The following is a 14,669-nucleotide window of genomic DNA, read 5'->3' on the forward strand; positions in this document are numbered from 1 at the left end:
GGGCACGAACCCGTGTCCCCTGCATCGGCAGGCGGACTCTCAACCACTGCGCCACGAGGGAAGCCCCGTAACCTCTTTTTAAGATGAGGAAACTGAGGCCCAGAGGGGACGGGACTCTTCCAAGCTCACGTGAGCAAGTGAAGGGCTCATGACCCCAGGGATGAGGCGTGGGAGGGACACTGCAGCTCTCGATGAAGGACTAAGTGTGTAGGACACAAAAGGGGATGGCGCCAGGCCTGGGACCCAGCCATGCCTTCTTCCTCAGAGAGTCACCCCTTCACTAACACAGACAGAGCCGTACCCAGAGAAGTGGGCTATCAGCCGGGGTAGCTGGGCCCTGGCACCAGGGACACACCTGCCCCTCAGCCCACCTCCTGGCTCCCTCAGGGCCCGGTGCAGGCCTCTGTCGGCCTCCACATGTGCACTTTCCCTCCCCTAGTCATCGGCTCCCAGAGTCAGGCCTCTTTTCATTAACAGACAGTAAACAAGGGAAGCTGACCTTTCCCACCCCCCAGGACAAAAGTCAGAAGGCCAGTTGCCTTGGGAGCCTAGAGGCCTCTCCTTGTCCCCACCCCCAACTGCTCACCAGAGGACGGGGTCACCAAGGGAGTGGGGCTCAGGGACAGTCACCTTTTGCCCTTGTCTTTGGAATCTGAGAGCAGGGCACTGGCCCCGTGTCTTTGAACTTCACGCCTGGGTGCTCTTCCTTGTGGGAGTTCAGGGATTCGATGGGTTTTCAGTCTGACCAGGGCCAGCGGCCTCCCCTTCAGGAATGGGCTCAGTTCATTTCACCACTTGGGTGTGGGTCCCTACTCGGGCCTGGAGGGACGGGGCAGGGGGACGAGGGGGCCGGTCCTCCCGGCCTCCAGACGGGGCGTCCTGGGCTGTGCTGCTGCCCCACCTGTTCTCCCAGCCTGGGCTGCAGTGCGTCACCGCCAGTGAACAGCTGGAAGAGCAGCGGGACGATGTGGGTGGTCCCAGCCGACCACCCCTGCAGACCTTTAGCCCAGCTACTCCTGTGTCAAGCCTGCCTGGCCCAGTGTTAACTCTGCCCTCCTTGCAAAGCGGATGCGAGAAGGCAGCAAAGAAAGTGGGAGGGGCTGGCCCATGGGAGGTCCCGGGCTGGGACAGCTGGATCAGGCCTTGGCAGGGGCTTCCGGGGCACAGGATCGCTCGTTGCTTCCGCTCCGGGAAACAGGGCAGGCTTTGCCCCCATCCGTTCCCTGTCCCCTCACCCCACCCCCTTTTTCACTGGGAGAAGCCCCGGGGCAGGATCCTGGTGAACAGGAAGTGAGAACCGGCTTCTGGTCCAAGGCCTGGAGAGAATTCAGGCCTGGGTCTGCTCAGGACAGGACCAGTTGTTTTTTTTTTTTTTTTTTTGCGGTACGCGGGCCTCTCCGTGCTGTGGCCTCTCCCGTTGCGGAGCACAGGCTCCGGATGCGCAGGCCCAGCGGCCATGGCTCACGGGCCCAGCCGCTCCGCGGCACGTGGGATCCTCCTGGGCCGGGGCACGAACCCGTGTCCTCTGCATTGGCAGGCGGACTCTCAACCACTGCGCCACCAGGGAAGCCCCAGGACCAGTTTTCTGTGTCCTGCTTTCCAGGTGTCCTCTGGGGGACGAGGGGGAGCTACTGTGTCACTCTCTGTCCCACTTCCTCCCCGAGCCCCGGCCCCGCCCAGTGATCCCGGAACACACACACCAGGGGCCTTCCACCTCTGCTTGGTTGCCTCCTCCCCACCAGTATCCTCTCTGAAAAGTGAATAGACCCCACTAGGGGTCCTCAAGGTGGGGTGTGGGCTACATGCCACTGGGAGTACAGGGAGAAAACCCTAGAACTCCTGGAGGTGGTTCTTTTTCATCTCATCCTTTGTTTTATTCATATTTTTGGTGCAAGTTTTACAGGAGACATTCCATATTTGTAAAGTGATGCTTGTGTGTAATTGATAAAACAGATCCAATTTGGGAGGATTGTGCTAAAACAGATTTTACCAACAGGAATATGCAGTCAACATACTTGGGCAAGCGGGGATCAGCAGACTTTTCCTGTAAAGGGCCGGATAGTAAATAGTTTAGGCATTATGGGCCGAAGGGCCTCTGTCGAAGCTACTCAGCTCTGCAACGAAAGCAACCATAGGTAATGGGGAAATGAATGGTGAGACCGTGTTCCAGTAAAACTTTATTTCTGGACACTGAAATTTGAATGTCATAGAAATTTCACATGTTACCAATCTTATTCCTCTTAATTCTCCCCCCGCTCCCCCATCCCCATCCTCCAAACATTACAAAATGTAGAAACCGTTCTTAGCTCGCAGGCCGTGAGCAAACAGGCTGCAGGCCCGTGGACCAGAGTTTGCCAACCTCTGCTCTAGATCACTGGTTCTCAAACTTGAGCCTGCTTCAGACTCACCTGGGGGAATCTTTTAAAAGTGCATAGTCCCCCCCACAAAAAAAAAAAAAAGAAAGAAAGAAAGAAGGAGAGAGAGAGAGAAAGAAAGAAAGAAAAAAAAAAGTTCATGTTCCAAAACCCCAGCCCTGATTTTGTAGATTCTATGGAAGGTCCTGGAACCTGCATTCTAACAAGCAGCTCAGGTGGGTTGGGAGCAGACAGTCTGAAGACCAGATCTTAAGAACGCAGCTCTGGGTCCCGGTGTGTTCAGCCAGCCCTTGCTGAGGACCCTGGGGTGTGTGGCTTCTCTAGGCCTCTTTTTGCCCATTTTTGGAACCTGAGGAGAGAAGGAACTCATCTTCTAGATACCAACCCACCCTCAAGGGAGGGCCTGGCATTTCTCTGCCCTGCAGGCTAGGGTCCTCAGCAGAACTCTGCGAGGTCATGCCCACAGGAGGCAGAGTCGCCTGCTGGTTAACACAGTCTCTGGAGTCTCCGGGAGCATGGGTAACTCATGCTACTTGTCGGTGCCTTCGTTTCCTTCTTGTCTGTTAAATGGCGACTATACTGTACCCCCTTGTAGGTGCTGTCAAGGTAAAACGAGCGTGTGATGCAGAACACCTAGCACAGTGCCTGGCACCTAGTAGGTGCTCCATAAACAGGAGTTGCTGCTTTTGCTGCTGTGGACCAGTGTGAAAGCAGGGTAGCCCTAGCCCCTGCCACAGGCACAGAAAAATGACCACTTACATTTGTCTGGTGCTTTAGTTTACGTGGCCCTTTTACCTCCATTATCTCATTGCATCCTTCAGCAACCCCTGTAAAGTGGAAATGGAGGTGTAGCAAGGTTAAGTGCTTGTTCACGGGCCCATAGCTGGTACACCCCCAACAAGAACCCAGCTCTCTTTGCCTGGAGACCTCCAGGAGTCTCTCCCGTCCCAGGACCTTGAGTGGCAGCAGAAGGGGAGCTTTGGCTGGTTTGCTGTGGGTCCTTCACCCAGCACTTTCTGCCCCCGCAGATAAAATACCACGAAGAGTTTGAGAAGAGCCGCATGGGCCCCAGCGGGGGTGAGGGCCTGGAGCCGGAGCGCCGAGATCCCCAGGACACTGGCTATCGGCGGCCCCAGGAGCAGCAGCCTCACCACATCCCAACCAGCGCCCCAGGTGAGCGTGAGGCCTGTGCGTGCAGACGACCTGAGACCAGGCCGGCTACAGGGTGGGGAGGAGGTGAGAGGGAAGCCTCGTGTACACACACCCCCCCAGGTCCCATCCCTACCGAGGGCACAAGCACCAGGGTCAGGGCTCGTTCTGGGATCCCAGCGCCATGGGGGGAGACGCAGCCCCCGCTGCAGAATTCTCGGCACCAGCAAATGTGCACACAGAGACAGAAGCCTTTGAGCAGCGTGGCGGTTGAGTGAGGTGATGGGCAGTGGAAATACATGGCATGGGCTTCGTGGAAGAAGGGAGCGGGCTGGCTTTGGCAAGACAGTTTCTGAGCCCGTCTCCTGCCGGCTTCCAGTTTACCAGCAGCCCCAGCAGCAGCAGGCAGCCCAGTCCTACGGTGGCTACAAGGAGCCTGCAGCCCCGGTCTCCATACAGCGCAGTGCCCCAGGCGGGGGCGGGGTGAGTAGCCCTGGCTGCGGGGAGAGGAGGTGTGGGAGGTGAGTGGGCCTAGGGGAGACTTCCTGGATGTAATTCTTGGACTTTCCTTAGAAAACCCACCCAGGAGGCCTGGCCTCCCCTGACCTTTGACCCCAGCTCCCTTGCCATCTGCAGATAATAGGGGTCTCAGCCTCTCGAGCAGAAAGGAAGTGTGGTGTAGGGGGCAGATTGGGACCCTGTGTTCCAGCCATAGCTGTACATTGGGCGAGTCTCGTCCACCCAGCTCCCGGCCCACGTTTCGTTACTCCAGCTACCTGGGAGCACACAAAGCACCTTTCTGCTTGGGGCCCCCCAGACTGCACCCTGCTCCCCAGTCTCCATGACGACGGCCTGCCAGGTCCTTCAGATCTCAGCTTGCCCCTGCCTCTGAGGCACCCTCCCAAACCACCCTGTGTCGAGTGGGTCTCCCCTGACGTGTCTGTCCTTCCGCCCGACTGGTTTCCTTCAGAGCACTTTTTCCACCTTAAAACAGTTCTCTGGGTTTGTCATCTTCTGACCGTGACCCCCACTGGACTTGACGCTCCCTGTGGGCAGGGCAGTGTCTCTTTGGTTCACCTACTCTGAGCCAGGCACAAAGCGGGCAGTCATCAATTTAGCGAATAAATTAATGAGCAAAGTGGGAGGTGGGGTGGGATCAGGCTCACCGGCTCTCAGACTTGAAGGTCGGTCTGTAAGCCCTGTTACTTATCGCAGTGACGGTGCAGCCAAGCTTAGCTCCTCTGTGCCGGATGCCTTGGAATTCAAAGTAGCTCATGTAGAAGCAGGAGGGACAATACTCCGAGAAATAAAGTAGCTTGAGATAAGTGGCCTGATCGGGCCTCAGGCTCTGGCCACACAAACCAGGGAATGATTGTCAGTGCTATCTGGGGTGTCAGGTGGGCCGGAGAGGTCGTGTGAAGGATAAGGTTCCAGATAGACCAGCCAGTCCTTCCAGTACTCACTAAGCCTGTTCTGGACTGAAGGGATTTGGCTCTGAATAAAAGTCCACCTTCCTGCCCTCTTGAAGCTTACATTCCAGTCGGGAGACAAACACGAAAGCCAATAGGTAAGTAGGTATGTAACAAAAGGTCAGAGATAAGCTGTGAAGAAAAAGACAGCCGAATGAGGAGGGGAGAGAACAGCAAAGTTCTCAGTAAAGTAAAGGAATGAGTGGTGGAGGAGAACAGCAATTGCAAAGGTCCTGAGGCAGGAATGTTCTAGGAAAGTTCAAGGATCAGCAGGAAGGCCAAGGTGACCAGAGAGGGGAAGAGAGCAGGGAATGACGTCTGGCCACTCAGGGACTTGTAGGCCATTAGGAAGGCCTTTGTGACTGGTGAGCTGTGCAGAGTAAAGGGTTTGACTTGTGTTTTTAAAAGATGGCTCTAGCAGCTGCATTGAGAAGCAGCAATAGAAGATTGAGGGCGGAAGCAGGGAGATGAGTTAGGCGGCTATTGCAGGATGCAGGCTTAGATGTGGTGACTTGGCCCAAGAGATTAAAGGCAGAGTTGGTGATAAGAGACCGAGGTCACTTCAGTCATTTCTTGAGGGCTGTGACCTCTTATTCCATAGCCTTCGGGGCTGATGAAGCTGGTTTCTGCTGCGAGGGGAAAAAAAAGTTTGAAATTTCATGCTGAAGAGGATGGGGGCCTCTGAAGATTTAAAGCCAGGGAGTAACATCCTCAGGTTTGCATTTTGGAAAGTTCCCCCAAGATCACAATGGATGAACAGTTGGAGGAGGCAGACCAGAGGCTGGAAACGGAAGGTCTGAGCAGGGGTCCTGGTGGTGTGGTGGGGCGGGGCAGTGGGGGCAGATCCCGGAGGTTTCTAATCGGCTCGTCCAGCCCCGGACCCACACTGATCCCAGAGCCTGGCCTGGGGCACCCTAAAGCCTGAGCTGACCCCCGGAGACAAGTCGATGTCAAGGGCAGTGAGGGTCAGAGGACGTTAGAATCTTGCCTACTTCCAAGATCACAGCTAGAGTTCATGTGTTTTTACTGGACATTTCCTAGAGCTGGGGCTTAAGCACAAGACTTTGGCTGAGGTTGGAAGGTGGGACCTGACAGATATGTCTTGTGTCACCTGGAGGTTTTCTCACAGGAATTGGTCTTTGTCCTGAATTTGGGAACCAGATTCATCAACAGCTTCAAAAAAAGAAGAAAGACTGGTGCTTATAATAACACAGATAGGGACTTCCCCGGCAGTCCAGTGGTTAAGATTCCGAGCTTCCACTGCAGGGGGCACGGGTTCGATCTCTAGTCGGGGAACTAAGATCCCGCATGCCACACGGGGCGGCCAAAAGAAAAAAAAATGCAGATCATAGAACACAGGACATGTCATATTTTTAACCTCTACCCGGCATGGTGTCCATCGGACATTACTGCGTTCCTGTTCCGAGAGACAGGGGAGAACTATTGTAACCTCCGTCCCTGTTTGTGCCTGGCCCTTAGTAGACGCCAGATGCATTATTAAAAAGGTGGCTGCTCTCAGAAAATGAGACACCGAGGTGAGAACATTCATGGCAGAGCCCAGCCCTTCCGTGCCTCCCAGCTCCTGGTCCACTCTGCTCTGGGGTCCCAGAGAGTTAGGCACCCCTGACTAACAGCGCCCCGACCCCTGCAGAAGCGGTACCGCGCCGTGTACGACTACAGTGCCGCCGACGAGGACGAGGTCTCCTTCCAGGACGGGGACACCATCGTCAACGTGCAGCAGATCGACGACGGCTGGATGTACGGGACCGTGGAGCGCACCGGCGACACGGGGATGCTGCCGGCCAACTACGTGGAGGCCATCTGAGCCCGCCGGGCGCCGCCCGCCCCATCCGTCTTCAGTGCATTCCACAGCATCGCATCCGTCCTGGGCGTGACCTGTCCACCCTTTGGTGTCTCTGTTTTTAAAAATCTGCAGCAGCTTGTTTATCCTCCCCCTCTTCCAGCTTCTTTTGCCAACCGAAGCCTTGTTCTGCCACTTTCGCGGCTCCTTCCTCTGGCAGGTTTTCCCCTTGATCAACTTCTTGATTTTCTCTCTGGATGGAACAGGTGTGGACCGCTCTGGGGGAAGCCGAGGCCCGTGGCGCTGGTCTGCGGGGGGCGACCCGTCAGCTCCCAGGCCTCTGCCTTCTCTCTTTTCTGCCCCCTCAGCCCCTCCTGCCCACCTCCTCACACACCCGAACATTCCAGGCTGGGGTGAGCCCCAGACCCCCAGGACTCCCAGGGCGGCCGGGAGTCGCTTCACACACTCCCGGGAGTGGGACCCACCGCCCTTGCCCCTGGGATGGGGACGGGGGTGCTGCCGTTGTGCAGGGACCAGTGAGATGGGCTTTGCCTCTGCTTCTCCAAGATGGGGGCTGCCAGCCCTCCAAGGGGCTCCCTCACCCCCCTCTTCCCAGCTCAAAGGCAACAGAGGAGGGTGAAGTTCCTGCTTTGGGATTCATTCATCCCTCCCGACACGGTTCCTTTTCACACTGTGATTTTGCTCTGCTGCCCGCCCGAGCCTGGTGTGGGCGAGCAGCTCTCCAGGAAGCTCGGCTTGGGTCCGGTTCTCGCCTTTCTTACTTTAGGGACAGCTGCAGGAAGCAGGGGAACGGGGTGTTCTCTCTGCAGCCCTTTTCCCACACTCCCACCCCGGTCTCCAGCGTCCCTGGCTTGCCTCCTTGTGAAGGGTGGGTCATCGAGGCCTCGGGCCTCGCGCCCGTGCAGCCCAGCCTCTCGCGAGATCTAGTTAGGCCGCTCCTCGCCGCGCCTCCTGGCAAGGTGTCTCCAGGCCTTCCATGGCCTCCCCCGTCCCCACTTCCTGCCCGACCCCAGGTGGACTGTGCGAAACCACAGGACCCTCTGTATCTCCAGGACTTTGTTGCGGGGGAAGGAGCGAGTGTCTGCAGGTATCCGTGACAGGCGAGGGTGAGTGTGAGCGTGAGAGAAGCGGGCGGGGTGCGGGCTGTGTGTGCAGAGCTGTCCTCCCCGATATTTTCCTCAAAACCCACAGTGAGAGGGGAGGACGCCGGGGGAGAGAAACTCCTTATGTTTTCTTTGGAGTGAAAAATCCTCCTTCTGTCCCCGAATGGAGGAAGCCCACCCACCCCCTTTCCAATGTGCCAGGCAGAAGTAAGGAGTGTGTGTGTGTGTGTGTGTGTGTGTGTGCGCGCGCGCTTGGTGGGGGAGGGGTGGGGGAAGGCTTTGTGGCTCCAGGCATATTCTCTCCCCCATCTCTGTGTTCTGGGCCGCCAGGGGACCTTGTGCCACCCGCACTGTCTCCCCCGCCACCCTGCCCAGGCTAGCTCCCCACTTAAAGCCTCCTTGAAGCAGAGGGAGAGGGTCCCAGGTCCACAAAACTGGAAGCACAGACCCAGGATGAGGAAGGGAAAGGTGGTGCTATCTCCAAGTCCCTTCCCTTGCTCGTTGGTGGCTGTGACGACCCTTGCCTGGCTTTATTCATCTCTGGGCTTTCTTGTCACCCTTCTGGGTCTCCCGCTGCCATCTTCACCCCGAGTCCGCTGCCTCAGGCCCCACAGGTTGACATCTTTGCATCCTTGTGCCCTGCAGGTATATTTAGCATCAAGTCCTCACTGCTTGTCAGTTGACTTGGGAATATTTACCCCGAATCAGAGGCTTGAGCCCCTGCCTGACCAATCCGTTTCCCCCCTTGGCCAGAGACAAGGTGAAGGCAGGTGGAGTGTCTTATATTGGGCAATTTGGGGGATGAGGGAGGCAGAGAGGGAACAATTTTGGGAGCCTTGAGGCAGGCGCTGGTCCATTTTGTTTCCTCTTGATCTCAAAGCACAATGTGGATTCTGGGACCAAAGGTCAGAGACACATCCTGTTGGAGAACCTGTGGTTGGCAGGGTGGTGAGAGGGTGGGAGGAGGGCCTGGGGGAGCAAGAAGTAGCCTCTTTTCACTCGGCTTAAATTTCCTTCCGAAACAAGGCAAGCCAGCCGCTGGAATCTTGCTGCCAGCCCTCTGGTCCTCCCATCCTAAAAATAAGGGACCATTTCTTACACACCCCCAGAGAGAGGAGGGACTGTCACACTGGTGCTGAGGGACCCAGGGGCTGCTGGGAGTCCTTATTCCTTTCCAGAACCATCCATCGCTAGAAGAGCACAGAACCTGGGGGCTGGGCCAAGTCCTGGTCTTTTCTTACATTTCACAGGTTTTTTAGCTGATCTAATCCCAGGAAAGCAAAGCTAGAATGTGAATATAACTTTAGTGGACCAATAATAAAAATGCAAGAAGCCCAATGGTGAGAAAAGTGAATTCTCTCAGTATTGCTTCCTGTTTTCTTCCTCATGTCCCTCCAGGGAAAATTACTTTATTGCTTAATTTCTGCCTTTTCCCCCTCACATATGCACTTCTGGGCCTTTTTTTTTTTTTTTTTTTTTAATAGCTGGAAAAAAAAAATACCACCCCACAGACCTGTATTTAAAAAGAAACAGAAATGACCATGTGAAATTTGTCTCTGTCCAAACATTTCATCCGTGTGTGTGTGTGTGTGTGTGTGTGTGTGTGTGTGTGTGTAGACGTCCGTTCATCTTTTTATATGGGGTGGTTGTCTTTCCTTGGTCTGTTTTGGTCCCCTCCCTCGTGGGCTTGTGCTTGGGATCAAATCTTTCTGGGCTGTTATGATTTTGAACATTTGACTTGGACCACAAGTGACTCTTTCTCCTGGTGACTCAAATAAAAGTATAATTTTTACCTGCAGACTTGGTTGTCTCTCTGGCTCTGAGGTGCTGCTGTGTGTGTGTGTCCCGTCTGCTTGGGGGGCATTGGCCCATCACCCTCCTGGGAGCTCTGTTGCCCTTCAGGGGGAGAACGACCAGCCTGGAAGCTGTCACCCTGGGAGGAAGGGAGCAGTGGTGTGTCTCCTCTGACAGGGACCTGGGCACCTATTTCCTCCTCGTGGAGAACGCCTCACCGGCTGGCTCCTGGCTACATCCCTCTGCCCAGCTTGGTGACACTCCCAGAAGCTTCTTTGAGCTCCCATAGTCTCGTGTTAACTGTCTTACTTCCTTTGTTGTGCACCTGTCTTCCCACTAGCCAGTGCGCTGTCAGGGCAGGTAATGGGGCTAATTCATCTTTCCAACCCCGCTGCCTGCCCAGGGCTGGGCACATAGCTGCTCAGCAAATGTTTGCTGAATTAATGAATGAGCTCAGCTTGGGGGTGGGGGCAGTTTTGGCTCTGCCTGACACAAAGGAGGAACTCAGCACGTGTTTGTTTAAGGAATGAAATGACAGATGGCCTGGGTCAGTCTGTAGTGGGATGACATGGGTGAAGCCATCCACAAGGTGCTCTGGCAACCCGAAGCAGCACTCAGGATGTCTGATGAATGGATCTTAAACACACATTTTTTTCCCTTTGACATTATTACCAGCTCTGTGAGAGAAGTAACTACTGTGATGTCCATCTTACAGATGGGGTTCACTGAAGCCCAGAAATGCAGAAATGTTTGGTGGGAGTCACACAGCTGGTGGCAGGGCTGGAGGTGTTAGGAGCCCAGTGTGATGCTCCCAGCCTCCCGCCATGACCTTGCCACATGCCCTTTGCCCCACTCCCGGCAGTATCTCCCATGCTCCGTTCTTTGCTCCAGGTGCCCTGGGTCTGACCTCTGACCTGGCACGGCAGCCAGCTTCCCCTCTTCTGCAGGGTTGGGAAAGGGACAGGGGTACAGAAGGAATGAATCCAGATCCTTCAGCCCCAGCGCGGGCCCACCCGTCGGGCTTTGTGGAGGGGAGCATTGCCCACTCGGGCGCAGAATTAAGGCTTTCCCTGCCTTCCGGATAGCAGCAGGCTGGAGAGGAAAGGCCTTTCCCCAGAGTAAGCCTTTGTAATTAGGGGATGAGGCGGCTGCCAGGCTGCAGCGGTGTGGGGAATGGTGAGGCAGCACTGGGTAGGATAATTAAAGTCAGTACTGACACCTGCTCCCCTCCCGAAGGCGCAGGCTGCCTAATGTTGCCCCAATGACGGGGAATGAGTTGGCGAATCTTGCCTCCGTTGCCCTGCACCCTGTTGTCTGTGGAGCCTCTTCTCCCCAGGAGGCTTCAGTCACCTCCGGAGTGATTTCAGGGACAGTCTGCTTGGGAGGGAACCAGCGCCAAGTCTCCACTCCCTAACAGCTCTGTTCCCTGCCCGCTGGAACCCACGCGGGGAGTTTCTGGACCCCCTTCTAGAAATGGCCTAAGTTCCTGAGGCTTAGCATGATGAAGGGGTTGCTAATGCCCTCATCCTGGGTCCTTCAAAAGAACTAGCTGGGGTGGAGCCAAGGACACTAGGCCTCAGAAGTGACACAGGGAGTTGTTTTTTTTTTTTAATTTAGTAGGAAGTAAGACAAAAGGCATAAAAATTACATAAGACATAACTGACTACCTGCCACCAGCTTAAACTATAAAACACCAATTCTCCTTTCCCCTCAGAAGAAGCCACTTGAAGAATAGGAAAAAGAATATATATGTGGGCTTCCCTGGTGGCACAGTGGTTGAGAGTCCGCCTGCCGATGCAGGGGACGCGGGTTCGTGCCCCAGTCTGGGAAGATCCCACATGCCACGGAGCGGCTGGGCCCGTGAGCCATGGCTGCTGAGCCTGCGCGTCCGGAGCCTGTGCTCCACGACGGGAGAGGCCACAGCAGTGAGAGGCCCGTGTACAGCAAAAAAAAAAAAAAGAATATATATGTATATAACTGAGTCACTTTGCTGTACAGCAGAAATTAACACAACATAGTGAATCAGCTATACTTCAATTAAAAAGAAGTCACTTGAGTTGCATTTCTAGACACCTACTGCAGAGGGATGGGCCTAACCGAGGGTTCTTTAGTGCCCTCTCTGGGTATAACACTGCAACGAGTTCTGAGGAGGATATAAGAGGGACAAGGATGTGGGAAATGACCACGAAGACATAAGGAATCAATGGAGGAGAGACCTCGGGGCTCACACTGTAATCGGGGGGATCTGAGCAACACGCATCGCAAACTGAGCAGTGCAGGTGGGGCTGAGGGGGCATTTCAGACTAACAGGGTGGGCCAGTCTGGAGCGAGAGAAGAACGTGGACTCCGGAGTGGACAGGCCTAGTTTTGAATGTTGGTCTCTGCCCTTTCCAGTGAAACATTAGGCAAGTTCCTGACCATCTCTGAGCCTCATCTATAAAAGACTTGTAGGGAGGTTGAAATTACACCACGTGTGCAGTATCTGACACAGTATAGGAATCCCATAAGTGTTAGCTCCGTCCCCAGACATGTCATCTGAGACTCACGTGAGAGCTTCATCCATGTCCCTCCATAACGTGACTTTACAATGTGCCAGGGACCCACCCAGCTCCCAGCCATTATTTTCTGAGCTTATTTGCCAAGGATGATGGGAGGGGAAAAGGAGAAGAAAGGCATTCAGGAGGATTCATTCCTTGGGCACCTGGGTACAGATCAGATCTCTTCCTACTTCCATAACATTCAGACTCCATTTAGATACAAAGGGGTAGGATTGGGTTCCTGGGGAGAAATTGAGCCTCTTCGCTTCTGCCTGGTCGAAATCGAGCAGTTCCTTGGTTACCCGCTCCCGGGCTTTGTGATTGGTTGGCTGTGGGGTGAGGGGGAGAGAAAGCTGCTGATGGAGATGCAGCATCCCTTGGTCTCAGGCCCTGGGAGGGGGAGGGGAAGGGAGGGCTGAGCAGTGGAGGGAAGAGGGAGCCATTTCTCTCCACTGACTGCAACCTCGGTGCTCACAGCTCACATTTCCCCGGGACCCAGAGGCCTCCTCGGCCAAGGACTCCGCAATGCTGGATATTTTCATCCTGATGTTCTTTGCCATCATAGGTCTGGTCATTCTGTCCTACGTTATCTATCTGCTCTAGGGGCCCGCAGCGGCGGCGTGGAGCCTGCAGCTCAGGGGGGAAGGATGAAGCTGACTGGCCGAGCATCCTGCTTGCTGACGCACCGGTGGATTTTTGCTTCTGGTCATTATTTCGGGTATTGATTCAAAAACAAAATTACAAGAGATCTTGTTTTCCTATTTTTTTTCTCAGGTGCACTGATGTAGCATTTCCCAGACCACTGTGAAAAGAATAAGAAATGCCAACTTCTTTCTTTGAGACCTAATTTAAAGTAACAATTTTAAAAATGAAAAGTAAAGCCCACAATGTGAAGGATTTTTAAGTAGAATGTGTTGGGAGTGGTGTGCATGGTGGGAGAGACTATATTTCCTAGTTTTTTCTTCAAGTTAGGTGCTCAAACTCCAATTTGTCCATTTTCTCCTGGTAATTAAAGGTAAAAAACATCTTTATATGTCAGCAGGGTGGCTTACAATTATGCTTGCATAATTGCATTAATTAATTAACTAGTGACTCATTCTAACTTGAGGATGATATAGCAAATCAAATTTACTTGGGAGTGGGGTTTTGCGGGAGATGTCAATTCTTTCCCAACTGTGGGGTTTGGCGAGAAAAACTCCTAATTCTTGTCTTAGTCCATGACCAGTATCAGAAGCTGATACCTTTGCTGCTATTCCCATCTGAGCCTTGCTGTTTCTGGGTTTCCCACAGCTCCTGGACTCCAGTCCAACAAGAAGCCTCTCATCAACAGCAGTCCTGCTGCCCAGCAGACCTCTTCCAGAGCCTTCCGGATATGGTTAACCCCTGTCAGGCAAGGGGCTTTTTGAGCTCAGAGGCAGAGGCACTCGGCTGGGACATCAGGAATTCATGGGCATGGCTGGCAGCTGCTGCATGCGTTTGAGCTGTAGACAGAGGTGTTGAGAACACAGAGAGCTGAAATGTAGACTCATTAAAGTTACTATGGAGAACTGCTCAAAAATTTATTTGATAGCCTTTCCTTAGGTCTAAATGCAACTGCATATTATGCTAAAGTATGTTCTTTCCTTTCTCACACGAGGGGGTTCCCTTGTAGGTCCAAGAGCATGTTGTCTATCTTCATCTATGAAGTAGTCACTTTATCACTGTCTTTAGAGATTGCACAATCTGGGGTTTTGTGATTTCCCATGTCTCACTCTCTACAAGGAAGTTGTCATTTGAGTTTTTAAGATTTATCATATCTTCCCCACTCCATACCCATTGTGCTCCAGCTTCTCATTTAAAGAAAGAAACAGTTATATAGTCCTCATTCTTTCTGAATAGCTGAATTATAAATTATTGAAACAAGATGGCTACACTTATCTTGTTATTTGGGAAAAACCTCTCTCTTACCCTCAAATAAATGTTTTTTATATGGTCAAATATTCCTTTTCTTAAAAGGAAAACAAAACAAAAAACTTTCAACATATTTCTCTGTCCAAGTAGGGTTGAAGAAACCATATATTTGAGGGTCCAGAGTAGACTTGGGCCCCAAATCTGTGGTATCTATTCCTTTGAAAAGTCTGTCTTGATCGTTCTACATTTGATTTTTATTTCTAGCTTAAAAATAAACAAGGAGAAAGATTAACTTAATAGCTTTTATTTATAACATTGTGTTCAATTTCCATGTTTTAAAAAGAAAGAAAATTGCGGCAGTATATGTCAAAATTAGATGGAAAACTTTCATTTTAAAATACTGGCCAAGAAAAAACACTGTTCTAGGAGCTTGTCTAGGCAACAAATTATGTGGCCTTGAATAAGTGATTTAACATTCAGGGCTTCAGTTTATTCCGGCAAATGTAATGGTTGGACTAGAAAATTGTTAA

General features: G+C 53.1%; 1 protein-coding gene across 1 annotated transcript in view; it reads left to right on the forward strand.

Annotated features, from left to right (window-relative positions):
• LASP1 (LIM and SH3 protein 1) overlaps positions 1-6,937 on the forward strand; it is a 36,919-nt gene extending 29,982 nt beyond the window's left edge. Inside the window, exons 5-7 of the mRNA XM_079725606.1 lie at positions 3,404-3,548; positions 3,904-4,007; positions 6,645-6,937. Coding sequence (XP_079581732.1) covers positions 3,404-3,548; positions 3,904-4,007; positions 6,645-6,818 — 423 coding nt within the window. The 3' untranslated portion in view covers positions 6,819-6,937. The remainder of the gene's footprint in view (positions 1-3,403; positions 3,549-3,903; positions 4,008-6,644) is intronic.
• The last annotated feature ends 7,732 nt before the right edge of the window (positions 6,938-14,669 follow it).

The sequence above is a fragment of the Hyperoodon ampullatus genome, assembly GCF_949752795.1.
Source record: "Hyperoodon ampullatus genome assembly, chromosome: 19".
In the NCBI taxonomy this organism is placed as follows: domain Eukaryota; kingdom Metazoa; phylum Chordata; class Mammalia; order Artiodactyla; family Ziphiidae; genus Hyperoodon; species Hyperoodon ampullatus.